Source organism: Bufo bufo, chromosome 1 (genome assembly GCF_905171765.1).
Source record: "Bufo bufo chromosome 1, aBufBuf1.1, whole genome shotgun sequence".
NCBI lineage: Eukaryota > Metazoa > Chordata > Amphibia > Anura > Bufonidae > Bufo > Bufo bufo.
Window position 1 is genome coordinate 784,893,449 of NC_053389.1, and position 17,233 is coordinate 784,910,681.

The 17,233-nt window shown below is 46.1% G+C and overlaps 1 protein-coding gene and 1 non-coding gene across 2 annotated transcripts in view; one reads left to right on the forward strand and one right to left on the reverse strand.

Moving 5' to 3' along the window:
• The window catches only part of ATP13A1 (ATPase 13A1), a 42,826-nt gene extending 30,390 nt beyond the window's left edge, over nucleotides 1–12,436 (forward strand). The window contains exons 21-26 of the mRNA XM_040414898.1: nucleotides 1,972–2,086; nucleotides 3,105–3,301; nucleotides 3,390–3,532; nucleotides 8,722–8,833; nucleotides 9,449–9,592; nucleotides 12,063–12,436. Coding sequence (XP_040270832.1) covers nucleotides 1,972–2,086; nucleotides 3,105–3,301; nucleotides 3,390–3,532; nucleotides 8,722–8,833; nucleotides 9,449–9,592; nucleotides 12,063–12,173 — 822 coding nt within the window. The 3' untranslated portion in view covers nucleotides 12,174–12,436. The remainder of the gene's footprint in view (nucleotides 1–1,971; nucleotides 2,087–3,104; nucleotides 3,302–3,389; nucleotides 3,533–8,721; nucleotides 8,834–9,448; nucleotides 9,593–12,062) is intronic.
• A 2,447-nt stretch (nucleotides 12,437–14,883) lies between these two features.
• On the reverse strand, nucleotides 14,884–14,956 carry TRNAK-CUU. Its single transcript has one exon. It is a non-coding gene; the product is annotated as a tRNA-Lys (tRNA).
• Between the last annotated feature and the right edge of the window lie 2,277 nt (nucleotides 14,957–17,233).

Genomic DNA, 17,233 nt, shown 5'->3' on the forward strand with positions numbered 1-17,233 from the left:
ACATCTTGTTGCAGGGGCATGTGATGGCACATATTACCCCCCAACTATTGCATGTAATGAACCCATTAATGTCTTCTTCATTGGTGCTATTGATGTTTTTTATGTTCATCTGTGTTTTGCTGTTGCCGGACGTTCTGCTCCCTACACATTTCTTACTCTGGAAGCATCCATTATGCCTTTTTATAGTGAGCTTTATTATCATCATTTTTATTTTTGTTTTTTATTTCTATTTTTATTTTTCTCTTGTTTGGTAACCTATTGAATAGGTTTTTAGCTTTCCGATAGTTAAATCTCGGCTCCTTGGGGATCAATTCCCCCACTATTTTGTCTTCCCTCAGAGCGTCCCAATGTTTGCTCACAATTTTTTTTTTAAAGAGACTCACTTGGCCATTGTACGGTAAAATAAGAGGTGGGATTATTATGTCCTCTTCCTCCTTCATTTTGGACTTCTCTCTTCTCTCCAGTAAGGCTAGGTCTACACGACGACATTTGTCGCGCGACAGAGAGGGCACGACTACACTGCAACATTTGGTTGCACCAATGTCGCGCGACAATTTTTATGATGGCAGTCTATGGTGTCGCACCGCAACATACTGCAAAATTCATCTCAAATGGATTTTCTGCGACTGTTGCGTCGCATGTTGCAACAAAATGTCGCGTGACAAATGTCGTCGTATAGACCTAGCCTAAAGCTTGTCTATCTAGCTGTCCTACTTCTTTCTTTTGAGTTATCAGTTTGGCCACGTTGTATCCTTTTTTGTTTTCAAATTTTCTCTGCAGGGCTTCAGCTTCCCTTTCGTATTCTACTAGTTCCGTACAATTTCTTTTGATACGTAGAAACTGACTTCTTGGTATGTTTTCTAACCACCGCGGCAGGTGGCAACTCTCCTTGGAGATAAAGCTGTTGGCGTCAGTAGGTTTATTGAAGGTCTTTGTATGTATCTTGTTCCCCTCAATGAAAACTGTCAGGTCTAGAAAATTAATCTCTCTCTTACTAAAAGTCGGTGTAAATTCTAAAAAAAAAAACAACCTCATTTTTATTAATCTCATAAAACAAATTCCTGTACGATCCGTAGCTGGAACAGTGACGTCACTATTCACTCGTGAGAACGCTAAGTACTATTTGTAGAAACGGCGTCGCGCCTCCGGCCTGGAGCGCGGACCGTAAAACAAACAACCCCAACCAAGTACCCAGTACCACTTCAAACTACAGCCCACAGGAGAGAGCAGTCACGGAACAAGCGCTAGGAGACAGGTAACGGCAGCTCGGGGGGGGGGGGGGCAGCCAATAGCAGGCTGCGATAGTGACCAGTATCGTGGGTGACGCTAGGGAGGCTCGTTCCTGTCGTGGTTGTACATAATATCCTTATGCAAGTGGGCTGAGCCCCACCATATGTGGATTCTATATAGATGGTAGTCCACTCTTAGCCATCAGTGGTTGAGATGGGAATACCCCTTTAAGTTGTCCCCTATGTTTAGAGTCCTTTGCCTTTTCTTTGTTGTATTATATAAAAAGTGCTGCTCAGGCAGAGTACTGGCTCTCCTTAAAGAGACCAGCCCTGTATGGAGACTTAGTGGAAGTGCTGCAGGGGAATTTACTAGCCGAGGCACCTCCCAAGGAAAGAGAACCATCTCTCTAGCGCCACCTTGTGGATGTGGCTCCCTATGAGTCAAAATCTGACTTTTTAAGAAGGGTTGGGATAGGACAGGGGGAAATGCCAAGCCAGATGTGTGTATACTACGGATGGATTTCTGGCTTGGCATTTTCCATTGTCGTATTCCAAGGCTTGGATTTCGACTCATAGGGGAGCCACTTCCACAAGGTGGTGCTAGCGAGATGGTTCTCTTACCTTGAGAGAGACGTCTTTGCATAGAAAGTGCTGCTAAGAGTAGTTGTACAGAAAAGCGGCGTCCTTTGTCACCTCCATTGTACTGGATGTTCTTGTCATTAGCGCTGTGCTTATTTTGCAGGAGCGGATCAGCCAGGTCCTGAAGGAGTTGGAGGAGGATCAGGCGCAGGTGGTGAAGCTGGGAGATGCCAGTATTGCTGCTCCATTTACTTCTAAGCTGTCGTCCATACAATGCAGTGAGTCTATACACTGTATATAGGAGCACGTTATTTTACAAGGTTCCTCACTATGGCAGCTTCGATAATCCGGAATCCCCATAATCTCGTAAAGGGATGTGCATTCATATGAACGCTCATAGGCGGTTTAAAGGTGCCGCCGATGAACGAGGGAAATGCTTGTTCATCGTATATTAAATCATTTGTGCGGACACAAAAATCGTCTCTTGTCGGCAGCAGATTTTTCTGTGTAAACATGGATCTGCTGCTGGCAAAAAAAACCTCATCTGTATGGGGACGAGTAATGGCATTAGCGATCGCTGCTCCCCGTACCTTGGAGCGGTCACCTCCATAGATGAGCAGGCACTTGTTGGGAAGGAGCGCTTCCTTCCCGACAATCTAAAGCAGGGATGCTCAACCTGCGGCCCTCCAGCTGTTGCAAAACTACAACTCCTAGCATGCCCTAATAGTTGTAGGGTGGCCAGGCATGCTGGCAGTTGTAGTTTTGCACCAGCTGGAGGGCCGCAGGTTGGGCATCCCTGATCCAAAGGGACCAACTGGCTGCTCGTTAAGTGGAGGTGAAGCGATCATCTCCACAATATGAGGACGAGCTGTGGCTATTATGAACGCTCATCCTCATATATCTGCATAATTTATGTGCCTTCACTAACTTATCATTTCACCCGATGAACGAGCAGATCGCTAATTCATTGGGTGATCGGCTGCATTTTTACACTGGCAGATTGTCGGGAACAAGCATTTGTATAATCTGCCCGATTATCTTACCAAATAAATCCAGCTTTAGAGGCACTATGCCCACATTGGCACAGTGACTACCTCAGGCCCTTAACATACTGTGGTGTAGGCGCTGGGGTCATTTTCTGTGGGGTGTTTCATTGTGGGGAAGGGTGATCTGAGGTACTCCTCGGAGGCAGGTTTACCTTTTAGGGACGAACTGTATTGTGTGAAGTGTTTTGGCTGAGGTGTAGGACATCAGACCCTCCTACCATATTGTCACCGGTGTCTTTATTTCCTGCAGTCTGCCACGTTATCAAGCAGGGCCGCTGTACTCTGGTTACAACGCTGCAGATGTTTAAAATACTGGCCCTGAACGCTCTCATCCTGGCCTACGGACAGAGCGTTTTGTATCTGGAGGGGGTAAAGTTTAGCGACTTCCAAGCTACATTACAAGGGCTACTTCTGGCCGGCTGCTTCCTCTTCATCTCCCGATCTAAGGTGGGTTTTCTGATTTGTATACACGGCACCGCTAGAGGTGGCAATGTTTCTTTTCCCGTGTTTGACTCTCTTCCTCCATTTTTTTCAGCCTCTCAAATACCTCTCCAGTGAGCGTCCTTTGCCTAACATCTTCAACTTGTACACCATCCTGACGGTGATTTTGCAGTTCCTTGTCCATTTTGGCAGTCTTATATATTTATACCGAGAGGCACTCGATAGAACTGAACCCAGGTAAGATGCAGACCTCGCAACCTCTCACTGACTTGTTAGGAGCTTAAAGGGATTGTGCTTCAGGTGACCCCCACCGATCAGATACTGATGACCTATCCTTAGGCTAGGTCATCAATAAGTACTGGCTGCACAACTAATTAAAGGGGTTGGCCCATAGGCGCCGTTTATTGCCTATCCGCAAGGTTGGCGATAAATGTATGATCTCTGAGAACAGAATGGAACACTAGTTGTGAACACTGCTCCATTCACTTCTAGACATAGCCAAGTGATTCTCGGTAGTCCCATAGACAGTTAGTTAGGAGTACAATGGAGCCGTGATCAGATGGGAACTGACGGTGTCATAGATCACCAGTGAGTTCGGGTCAGGAGATGCAGCCAAAACATGGACCGTGTTTCCCTGACCGAGCCCGCCTGTGTGACTCCACCCTAAAGGTATCAGACGTATTTAGAAGAAACCCTCAACTGTAACAAAATATCAGGTCTGCACAGGTTTTCAGCCTCTTAAAGGGAACCTGTCCACCGGGATTTTGTGTATAGAGCTGAGGACATGGGCTGCTAGATGGCCGCTAGCACATCCGCAATACCCAGTCCCCATAGCTCTGTGTGCTTTTATTGTGTAAAAAAAAAAAAAAATTTGATACATATGCAAATTAACCTGAGATGAGTCCTGTATGTGAGATGAGTCAGGGACAGGACTCATCTCAGGTTTATTTGCATATGGATTAAATCGTTTTTTTACACAATAAAAGCACACAGAGCTATGGGGACTGGATATTGTGGATGTGCTAGAGGCCATCTAGCAACCTATGTCCTCAGCTCTATACACAAAATCCCGGTGACAGGTTCCCTTTAAGGGCTCATGCACACGGCCGTATGTATTTTGCTTTCCGCAAAAGACAGATCCACTAAAATAACACGACATCTGTATTGCATCCGGGTTTTTTTTTTGGGTGGATCAATTGTAACAATACCTGTCCTTGTCCGAAGCGGACATACTGAAACGGAATGCACAGAGAGTCATTTCCGTTTTTTTTTTTTGCAGACCCATTGAAGTGAATGGTTCCGTATATGGACCTGTAAATAAACAGAACGGAAATGGAAAAAAAAATACGTTCGTGCGCATAAGCCCTAAGCGTAAGCAAGAAAATGTTCCATTCCCTGACTTCAAGGAAAGATCTGGAAAATTGCTATCAGTAAGGCCCCTTTCACACGAGCCAGTTTTCCGAGCGGGTGCAATGCGTGACGTAAACGCACAGCACCCGCCCTGAATCCTGACCCATTTATATCAATGGGTCTGTGTACATGAGCGATGTTTTTCACGCATCAGTTCTGCGTTGTGTGAAAAACGCAGCATGTTCTATATTCTGCGTTTTTCACGCAGCCCTGGCTGCATAGAAGTGAATGGGGCTTCAGTGAAAAACGCAAGCAAGTGCGGATCCGATGCGTTTTTCACTGATGGTTGCTAAGAGATGTTGTTTGTAAACCTTCAGTTTTTTATCAAAACGCATTGCACCCGCGTGATAAAAACTGAACACAATCAAAGACAAATCTTGACTGAACTGGCTTGCAAATTGGTGCGAGTTTCACTGAACGCATCCAGACCTAATCCGTCAGGCTCGTGTGAAAGAGGCCTAAGTTGTAGGATTTGTCACGGAACTGTCCCTTGTGCACCGCTAAGCTATATACACTGCTCAAAAAAATAAAGGGAACACTTAAACAACACAATGTAACTCCAAGTCAATCACACTTCTGTGAAATCAAACTGTCCACTTAGGAAGCAACACTGAGTGACAATCAATTTCACATGCTGTTGTGCAAATGGGATAGACAACAGGTGGAAATTATAGGCAATTAGCAAGACACCCCCAATAAAGGAGTGTTTCTGCAGGTGGTCACCACAGACCACTTCTCAGTTCCTATGCTTCCTGGCTGATGTTTTGGTCACTTTTGAATGCTGGCGGTGCTTTCACTCTAGTGGTAGCATGAGACGGAGTCTACAACCCACACAAGTGGCTCAGGTAGTGCAGCTTATCCAGGATGGCACATCAATGCGAGCTGTGGCAAGAAGGTTTGCTGTGTCTGTCAGCATAGTGTCCAGAGCATGGAGGCGCTACCAGGAGACAGGCCAGTACATCAGGAGACGTGGAGGAGGCTGTAGGAGGGCAACAACCCAGCAGCAGGACCGCTACCTCCGCCTTTGTGCAAGGAGGAACAGGAGGAGCACTGCCAGAGCCCTGCAAAATGACCTCCAGCAGGCCACAAATGTGCATGTGTCTGCTCAAACGGTCAGAAACAGACTCCATGAGGGTGATATGAGGGCCCGACGTCCACAGGTGGGGGTTGTGCTTACAGCCCAACACCATTTGCCAGAGAACACCAAGATTGGCAAATTCGCCACTGGCGCCCTGTGCTCTTCACAGATGAAAGCAGGTTCACACTGAGCACATGTGACAGACGTGACAGAGTCTTGAGACGCCGTGGAGAACGTTCTGCTGCCTGCAACATCCTCCAGCATGACCGATTTTGCATTGGGTGGCCCTGCTTGATAACGTGGCAGACTGCAGGAAATAAAGACACCGGTGAAAATATGGTAGGATGGTCTGATGTCCTACACCTCAGCCAAAACACTTCTCACAATACAGTTGACCCACTTCTCACAATACAGTTGGCAGATGCTTTAGTCCAGGTCTGGGAGGAGATCCCTCAGGAGACCGTCCGCCACCTCATCGGGAGCATGCACAGGCGTTGTAGGGAGGTCATACAGGCACGTGGAGGCCACACACACTACTGAGCCTCATTTTGACTTGTTTTAAGGACATTACATCAAAGTTGGATCAGCCTGTAGTGTGATTTTTTTACTTTAATTTTGAGTGTGACTCCAAATCCAGACCTCCATGGGTTGAAAAATTTTATTTCCATTTTTTTATTTTTGTGTGATTTTGTTGTCAGCACATTCAACTATGTAAAGAACAAAGTATTTCAGAAGAATATTTAATTAACTCGGATCTAGGATGTGTTATATTTGTGTTCCATTTATTTTTTTGTGCAGTGTATATACTGGATATTTGGCCAGTAAGTGTGACTGCAGCTCTGAGTTCTCATGACCTCGTAATGACATCATCTCGCTCTACTGTGATGTCATCATTTAGCTTGTACATTTATGACCACTAGACGGCAAACCCTCAGTTGACAAGCACTAGTGTCTGCTTTATTATTGTACTGTCGGTTTAACTTTTCTGCAGTCATGCAGCAATCCAGAAATCCACTTCCCAGTAATCCATAATGTACAGGAATAGTAGCATGGTGCTGATTCTGGAAAGAAGCAGCCATGTTCTCCTCAGGGACGGACATACCGCCTGTGCAGCTGCACAGGGGCCCAGCATACGAGGGGGCCCATACACTTGGACTAGTCCACTGGTGAGTGGGGCCCCCTTCCTGAACTGGACTGAAAGATAAAGTGCTGCTCAGGGGCTGATTCATAGGAGGCTGACAGGTTTTAGTGTAATCGGCACTCCTGGTCAGTAAGGCTGTGTCCACAGGGTCTGATCTTTACAAAATCGCAGCCAAAAACACCACATTTGGCTGCGATTTTCTTGCAAATAGGACCTGGTTGACCCAATGTTACTGACCAGGAGAGCTGATTGGTCCAAAAAAAAAAGTCACTCAAAAGCCCTGGCAGGCTCTCCTCCAATGGGCCAGCACTGCTAATCAGTGAGGAAGAAAGGAAGAGCCTGCTGCTGAGAGGGGGGGGGGGGAGGCCTGCTGCTGCTGAGAGGGGGGGGGGGGGGCCTGCTGCTGCGGAGGGGGGGGGGGGGGGCCTGCTGCTGCTGAGGGGGGGGGGGGGAGGCCTGCTGCTGCTGAGAGGGGGGGGGAGGCCTGCTGCTGCTGAGAGGGGGGGGGGAGGCCTGCTGCTGCTGAGAGGGGGGGGGGAGGCCTGCTGCTGCTGAGAGGGGGGGGGGAGGCCTGCTGCTGCTGAGAGGGGGGGGAGGCCTGCTGCTGCTGAGGGGGGGGGGGGGAAGCCTGCTGCTGCTGCGGGGGGGGAAAGCCTGCTGCTGCTGCTGAGGGGGGGAAGCCTGCTGCTGCTGCTGCTGAGAGGGGGGGGGAAGCCTGTTGCTGCTGAAATGGGGGGGGGGAAGCCTGCTGCTGCTGAGAGGGGGGGGGGGGGGGAAGCCTGCTGCTGAGGACACAAGAACCAGCAATACAGAGCCAGGAGGTGAGGAAGGGATCTGTATATAATGTAGTGTAAAATAGTGACTGCACGTGTGAGGATGTATGAAAAAGAGCATTTGCATGTATGACAGTCCAGTATGTGTGTTGGGGCTCATTCAGACGGCCGTATTAAGGAGTCCGCATCTGTTCTGCAATTTTGCACAATGGGTGTGGATCCATTCCTTTCAACAGGTACGCAGAAGATGCGGGCAGCACATCGTGTGTTGTCCACATCCATGTCCTTTCCGCAGCCCCGCAAAAACTATAGAACATGTCCTATTTTTGTCCGCAATTGCAGACAAGAATAGGCATTTTCTATCCTAGGACGCACAAGGCCAGTCTCCGTGTTTTGTGGATCCGCAATTTGCGGACTGTAAAGTACAGCCGTCTAAATGGGGTCGAGATCTGACGGTCACAAAAAATCCAACCTGCTGAATTTCTTGCAACTTTTCAATTGTGATTTTAAAAAAACCTCAAGGTCACAATGCGACCCCATTTCGTTTGCATCGCAGCGTGGTGCTGCTGTGCAAAAGCACTGTGCAGCATTATATGGGTCACTGTATCTATGGGTCACTGTATATATCTTATATGCTGCTTGGTCTTCCAGGGTTATGCATGTATTGTATACGTTTACGTCTGTATGTCTGATTTTGGGAGGGAAGGGGGGCACATTCTTTGCACAGGGGCCCTCTGCTGTCTGTGTTCGCCCCTGCTTTTACTAATCCCTCGCAACCCCCTTAATTCATGATCGTTACTCAGTGACTTATGTCAGTGATTGAGGGTCCGGATCATACTTTTTTGGGCTTCCTGTGCGCTTTCAGGCTAAATGTCTTTCTTTGCTTCTATGTCTGCTCCAAATTCTGGAATATTTGATTAATCCATCACATATAAGGTCCCGGTGACAAATGACAAGGACTGTATGAAGGCGTTCTTGAGGAGCCTTGTGATCTGTGTTTAATTTTTGATCTTCTCTCATTCAGGAAGGGCGAGTTTGTGGACTTGTATAAGGAGTTTGAGCCGAGCCTGGTGAACAGCACCGTGTACATAATGTCCATGGCCATGCAGATGGCCACATTTGCCATCAACTATAAGGTATGTGAGATCAGCACTTGCGAGGGACTCCTGGTAGACAGGACCCCTCTGTGACGTCTGTACGACCAGCTCTCTATGTGTTCTAGATGACTAATGAACTAGTAGATTATTCATTCATTTATTGCCCCCATACTGCGTATCAGAGATACTTGGGCCACGTATAATGAATAGGACCCTGGGTGACCGTATGTACGATCATAATGTAATCACCTGCTGACAAATCTGCTTATGTGCTCGCTAAAGCCTCACTGTGCAACACTTGTAGGCCAGAGGATTGTGCATGTTGGATTTCAACCCCCCTTTTGGATGCCACTATACCTTTTTGAGATGGTCCTCAAGTGTCTCCAGCAGCTTTGGCTGACATTCATCTAACATGTACGGCCACCATTTATGTCCATGCCTGGTTCTGGACTCTCCAATCCCTAAGAACCTGATGCTTCTTAGCAGGAAGCAATTTTTTAGATGGTAAATGCTTCTATCTGCTGGAATATAGGGGGAATACACCAGAAGTAGGTGGCTGGCAGGGCGAGGGTTCACACAACTAGCGTTCTCCTACAAGCTTGTAAAAATCACAGAATTTTCTATTTTTTTTTTTTTTGTTTGTTTGTTTTTTAGGGTCATCCTTTCATGGAAAGCCTAAGAGAGAACAAGCCGTTGCTGTGGAGCATTGTGCTGTCCGGGATGGCTATTGTCTGCCTCCTGTCTGGAACATCTCCAGAGTTCAATGATCAGTTTGGCCTGGTGGACATCCCTGTGGAGGTAACAACCTGCAATGAGATTTGCTGTCTGTGTCGTACATAGTTATTCATAATGCGGCTTTGCTATGCCTGTGGAACAGTCCTTACCAGATCCTATATTCTATTCTGCTGTATGTGGCTGGGATTTTCATCCAGTAACTTCAATTGTCACCGTTCTGAAGTGACTATAGTGAATATTGGTTACACCCCATATATTAGTGACAGACTCACTTTGAACGTGGCTGTATTATGGCTGTGTAAACCCATCGTGATGTTGGTCATTAGTCTGTTTTTTCCGCCTATTAACAAGCAATGTGTGGCTATTATATGCAATAAAAAAAAATGAATCTGGTTGCTTTTCATAATATACTGTATTTTCCACTTAATAAGATGCACCGAGGTTTTAGAGGAGGAAAATAAGAAAAAATATTTTTCATCAGACCCCCGATCTTCAGCATACCTCAGATCAGACCCCTGTTCTTCAGCATACCTCTGATCAGACACCACCCCCCTCAGATCAGACACCCCCCCCCCTCAGATCAGACCCCTGTTCTTCAGCATACCTCTGATCAGACACCACCCCCCTCAGATCAGACACCCCCCCCCCCCCTCAGATCAGACCCCTGTTCTTCAGCATACCTCTGATCAGACACCACCCCCCTCAGATCAGACACCCCCCCCCCTCAGATCAGACCCCTGATCTTCAGCATACCTCAGATTGCCCCCCCCCTCAGATCAGACCCCTGATCTTCAGCATACCTCAGATCAGACACACCCCCCCCCTCAGATCAGACCCCTGATCTTCAGCATACCTCAGATCAGATACCCCCCCCCCCTCAGATCAGACACCCCCCCCTCAGATCAGACCCCTGATCTTCAGCATACCTCAGATCAGACACCCCCCCCCCCCTCAGATCAGACCCCTGATCTTCAGCATACCTCAGATCAGACACCCCCCCCTCAGATCAGACCCCTGATCTTCAGCATACCTCAGATCAGACACCCCCCCCCCTCTCAGATCAGACACCCCCCCCCCCTCAGATCAGACCCCTGATCTTCAGCATACCTCAGATCAGACACCCCCCCCCCCTCAGATCAGATCCCTGATCTTCAGCATACCTCAGATCAGACACCCCCCCCCCCCCTCAGATCAGACACCCCCCCCCCCCTCAGATCAGACCCCTGATCTTCAGCATACCTCAGATCAGACACCCCCCCCCCCCCTCAGATCAGACCCCTGATCTTCAGCATACCTCAGATCAGACACCCCCCCCCCCCCCCCCTCAGATCAGACCCCTGATCTGCAGCATACCTCAGATCAGACACCCCCCCCCCCCCTCAGATCAGACCCCTGATCTTCAGCATACCTCAGATCAGACACCCCCCCCCTCAGATCAGACCCCTGATCTGCAGCATACCTCAGATCAGACACCCCCCCCCTCAGATCAGACCCCTGATCTTCAGCATACCTCAGATCAGACACCCCCCCCCTCAGATCAGACCCCTGATCTTCAGCATACCTCAGATCAGACACCCCCCCCCCCCCCCACCTCAGATCAGACCCCTGATCTTCAGCATACCTCAGATCAGACACCCCCCCCCCCTCCCCACATCAGATCTGAGAGGAGGGGGGAGGTCACGTGGCTTAGGTAAAATGAATGGGAAGAGCCACCGCTCCCTTCACTTCTATCGGGCTTCCATAGATTTTAATAGAGGGCAGCCGCAAATGCGCTGAGCCCCCTCCGTCACTTTACAGGCTCTGTTTTAAGTATAGGTGCAAGTCCCACAGGTGGGACTCGCACCTATTAGACATTAGGAGTATACCCTAGCAATATGCTCCAAATGTCCAAGATGGGAATAGCCCTTTAGATGATTTGTTAAAGCGAGAGAAGCCAAGCTCTGATAGCCAGGTTTACAGTGTATGGAGCAGGGTAAATCCTGACAGGACTCCTTGGAGGTACAGTGAGAGTCCTGGTAACCCTGCTCACACATTGTGACCAGCAGCTCTCCTTGTATACAGAAGGCTTTCCGCTAGCCCTTCTAGGAGTCCTGTGCATGGGTTTAGCATGAAGCATACTTACCAATGGGCATGGCAGTTCTACGTTGTGCCACCTGGCTAAACTGTATTTTTGATTCACTGGTGGGGTCCTAGCCATCTGCCTGGGTGGTCTTGGAGATTTAGGGACCATGCAAGGAGTGGTTGCTTGCCACTGTCAGTGGACCTGCGCTCATGCAGGGAGTGTTGTCAAGAGGTGCCATATTGGTGTCCGTGTTTCCAGGGTGCCTGATTGCGAACTCTTTACGGTCCTGATATGAGCATGTCAGTGGGACCTCTGTAGGGGGATGCAGGGTTTGGTCTTGGTGTTCAGATTGCATGATCTTCTGTTTTGCCGCTGGGCTTGTGCTGCTCTCAATATGTAAGTCTGAGAGTCTTTACTTTGCAGGAATGTACATCTTACAGGCGGTTTTATTTTACTTTTTATTTCTTGCAGTTCAAGCTGGTTATTGCCACAGTTCTGTCTGTGGATTTCTGCTTGGCCTGGATGGTGGACCGAATCCTCCAGTATTTCTTGGGGAGCTGTAACCTCAAAGTGCCTTCATGAACCCAGACAGCAAGGAGTTAACACTGCCCACAACATGGCTCCATCCATAGGTCAGTCTTCATTTCCCAAAGCACGTACGGCGGCCCCTCGACAAGAGGAATTTCTGGAAACTGCATTCTGTGACAAGATGAAGAAAACTCAACACTTGAAGAAGTCACCACATGCTCGGGACGTGACAAACTGATCTTTTTTTGTTTTTCTACTCGAAATCGCTTTTGGAAAGCGCAAACGATTTGTAAAATAAACATCATTGATGAATTTTACCAGGTTTCTCTTTTGGATCTATCACTCATGCTGCCAAATTTCCATGCTCCACCTTAAATGCTGAACTGTCAATGCGTCTCTTAGACAGGGATATGGACATGTCTAGTGCCAAGGCTCTATACATACGGGAAGCCGGTGGCTGGACACTGGTGCATCCCCGAAAAGGTGGGGTCTCTTTTTATAGGGTATTTTTTATACGTAGTATTTCTCTCCTTGGCAACCTAAGAAGGCAAAAGGGCATGCAATGCAGAAGCCCTGTAATCCAAACCAGTGTAACTAACCGTTTTCACACTGACATAACTGTACGTCATGGTTTGTAGTGACTTCTCATACAGCCACTCGGCTTAGGTGCTGAGTCCATGGCACATACTGCTGACGCACTGCAGCAATGGCTAGGATCGGAGATGACTCTGATCATGGCATATAAGGGGATTGACAGAGGCATTTTCAACTCAATATATATATATATAATTTTTTTAATATATTTTTTCCATTAAAGTGGCATTCCATATTGATGACCTATCCTCAGGATGAAATTTTGAGTGGAATCTTCTGTACCAATACATTGTGAGAATCTAGCACCCCTATTTCAACTGCACCTCATATCATAAGGAGTACACAACCTCTGGATAGGTCATCAATATCAGATCAGTGAGGGGGGTCGACTCCCAGCACCGCCGCCGACCACCTGTTTGAAGAGCGTCGTGGTCTCTTCAAACAGCTGATTGTTGGGGGTGCTGGGAGCTGGACCCCCACCAATCAGATATTGATGACCTATCCTGAGGATAGGCCCTCAATATCAAAATCTTGGAAAACCCCTTTAAAAATGCATATATTTAGTATTACTTCAATCATAACATGTATAATAAGTAGGCTTGAGCAAATCAACCGTCGGATTATAGATGTTAAAGCTGCTTCCGTGCAGCATTAAAATGTATTGGCTCCGTGGATCTGAAATTTGTCTCGGACGAAGTCATGCAAGACTTCAGTGAATTCCTACTGAATTTAAAAATGACAATCCAAAGTGGGCTTAGATACTGGCTGGTACCTTCGTACCAAAGCCCACTTCACATTGCTATTTTAAATACGCAGATAGGAATACAGTAGTAATCCAATGAAGTCTTGCATGACTTCGGCCAAGAAGGAACTTCGGCTCCACGGAGCCAATACATTTTAATGCTGTACGGAAACAGCATTAAAATCTAAGTATTTGAACGAATCGACTTTGTATCTACGATCCGAATGTCCATTCGCTCAAGCTTTAATAATTTGTTTAAAATGTTGCTTGTATCACACTGTGAATACGGTAAAATAAAATGCAGTAACCCCTTCCAGTCACTGGCCGCCTCGGTGATCTGACTTTACCGTGGGGGATTGATGAGGTGAGTAACCCATCGTGGCCCTTATGCTAATTAATTAATTTCCACGGACAACAGGAGTTTAATATTGATGACCTATCAGATTGGTGGGAGTCTGGCTCTCGCCACCCCCGCTGCTGTGCGGTGGAATCATGCCGCAGAACACCATTGCGCCATCCTCGTGGCAGTGGCCGTGCCTGGTTACTACAGCGCTGCTCCCATTCACGTGTTGCTAGCATAGCGGTCCCATTCATGTGGGAATCTTCAGTCCCGTTTCTTTACAATGTAGAGCTGAACAGGGTCTTATAAGGATCTGAGCTATAACCAGATGAATTTATGATTTGTCACGACCCCCACGTCTCATGCGTTGGCGCAGCTTACTGTATTGTCTACACAGTGCATATTGACTGCCTTTTGCAGGATCTAGTCATTAGGAAGGAGTTGGTAGTAAACCCCCTTTGCCTTCGCTATGCAGATTTGTTTGAGATCCAAATGAGGCTCGAATTAGTTGGACATAATCATTTTAGTTCCATAAAAAAGACAATGACACTGAATGTTATGTTGATGGCCATTTACAAACTAATAACATCACTAATATAGGTTTTTGTGTCATCATGGGGGCAGGGTAGGCCCATCGCGGTTCCCATTACTATTTTTATTTTTTTTAGACAATGACTAGACAAACTTATAAAGTGAATACAGGCTCTGTCATGAAGGTGTTACCACTGACAGCCTGAAATCTGCATTTTGCATGTGTTTTTTATTTTTTTTAAATGCACACATTATAGAGAACATGTTACATATACAGCAGAGAATAGTAAGTAAAAAAAATAATGCAATACCTAGTGCTGCCAACAGAGGCGTTCTGTTCAATGGAAAAGAGGTGTCATCTTCAAGTGTGGGAAATAAAACCAGTTGGAATAAGTGTTCTTTACAATTTTATTTTTATTTTTTTAAATGCAGCCTAACCCCCAAGCCGCCCACCCCCTCCAAAAAAAAAACTTTTATAATTGCTGTAATCCTATTCCCTGTATCGCTTTTTTGTTCCCCTTTAATTCCTATAAGTATCAAATACAAAAAAACATAGTCGCCCAACGTGGGGCTCGAACCCACGACCCTGAGATTAAGAGTCTCATGCTCTACCGACTGAGCTAGCCGGGCTGTTGTAGTTTGAACACTTAAGATACCCTGTGGTTTTGGGATGTTTCATTCAGTTCCCCCCCCCCCCCCCCCCCCCAGTGCCAGTGTTTTGGGGAAAATCCTTGAGCTTGAAACTAAAGAAGCTCCCAAGTCATAGGAACACAAATTATGACAAGGCTGCTTTTGAAGTGTTAAGATTAAAGGACCTTAACATGTATGGCTTGGAAGAAAGACGAGACAGAGGGGATATGATAGAAACTTTTAAATACATAAAGGGAATCAACAAGGTAAAAGAGGAGAGAATATTTAAAAGAAGAAAAACTACCACAAGAGGACACAGTTTTAAATTTGAGGGGCAAAGGTTTAAAAGTAATATCAGGAAGTATTACTTTACTGAGAGAGTAGTGGATGCATGGAATAGCCTTCCTGCAGAAGTGGTAGCTGCAAATACAGTGAAGGAGTTTAAGCATGCATGAGATAGGCATAAGGCCATCCTTCATATAAGATAGGGCCAGGGGCTATCCATAGTACTCAGTATATTGGGCAGACTAGATGGGCCAAATGGTTCTTATCGGCCGACACATTCTATGTTTCTATGCTTTTGGCTTATGTGTACATACAGCCCTAGTTCCAACATTGGATGGACAGGAGATATTCCATCTGTGGCCTGCATTAATTCCATTGGCGCCTCTGTGGTAACTCGCAAGCAGTACAGTTGGCCTTTTTTTAATTGCCAATCCAGTCTACAACATCCTGTATATAAAAAGTTCTCATCCGTGAGGAGGTGGCATCGGCACTCATAACAATCTCCACTTTTGAAAAGCCGTAACTTTTTATTTTTCTATTTTGGGCTAAATGTAATGTATAGTATATCTTCTTAATTTATGAGGGGGCTAATGTTATTCTGTGGGTCAGTATTATATCTGTGATTCCAAATTGATATCACTTTTTTTTACATTTTTCTATTTTTGCCAAATAAAAATTAAATTTTTGCAAATAAATTCTGTAACACATAAAAAAAAAATATTTCTTTATCAACAGATCTGTATAATTGCTTGTTTTTCTTTTATTGTAGGATGAGTTGTAGTTTTTCCTTGGTTCCATTTTAGTGAATATTTTGTGTTTTTTTTTTTTTGTTTTTTTGCATTTTTTACGATATCCTTAGTACGGGATAAGTAATGTGATCTTTTATTGTAGGTTTTATTGTTCCTCAAATTCGTTTGAAATAATAATTCTAGTTCCATAGAAGGAAAAATTTAACTTTGAATGTTATCTTGACAGCCATTTAAAAAATATCACTAATATAGGTTCCTGTGTTGTCAGTGGGGGCAGGTTTGGCCCATAGCGGTTCCTATTAAACACAAGCTTGTAAAGCAAATACAGGTTTTATCATGCATTTTTTGTATGGTTAAATAATACCACCTCTCTCCAATTGATATTGGTTTATTTTTATATATTTTATTTTTATTTAAATTCATTTCCCTATCCACATTTGTTTGCAGGGGATTTACCTACATGTTGCTGCCTTTTGCAGCCCTCTAGCTCTTTCCTGGGCTGTTTTACAGCCTTTTTAGTGCCAAAAAGTTCGGATCCCCATTGACTTCAATGGGGTTCGGGTTCGGGACGAAGTTCGGGTCGGGTTCGGATCCCGAACCCGAACATTTCCGGGAAGTTCGGCCGAACTTCTCGAACCCGAACATCCAGGTGTTCGCTCAACTCTAGTCAGGAATCAATCAGGGAGAGTCAGGAATCAACCAAATAGAGTCAGGAATCAATCAATCTTTTTGCCAGGGAGAGTGAAGGGAAAAGCTAGGATTTCAAAGAAGAAGTGTGTGTGTGTGTGTGTGTGTGTGTGTAGAATAGGGAGGCAGGAAAAGCTGTCAGCCAGGGAATGAGAAGTGAGGCGCTGAGATCACTGTGTCTCCTAGCAGAACTGCAGCTGCTGCAGAACCTCAAAAGCAGCGACCTGCAGGGAAATCCTTTCATTTGCCCCCCCATTTTACATAGAAACATAGAATGTGTCGGCAGATAAGAACCATTTGGCCCATCTAGTCTGCCCAATATATCTGAATCCTATGAATAGTCCCTGGCCCTATCTTATATGAAGGATAGCCTTATGCCTATCCCATGCATGCTTAAACCCCTTCACTGTATTTGCAGCTACCACTTCTGCAGGAAGGCTATTCCATGCATCCACTACTCTCTCAGTAAAGTAATACTTCCTTATATTACTTTTAAACCTTTGCCCCTCAAATTTAAAACTGTGTCCTCTTGTGGTAGTTTTTCTTCTTTTAAATA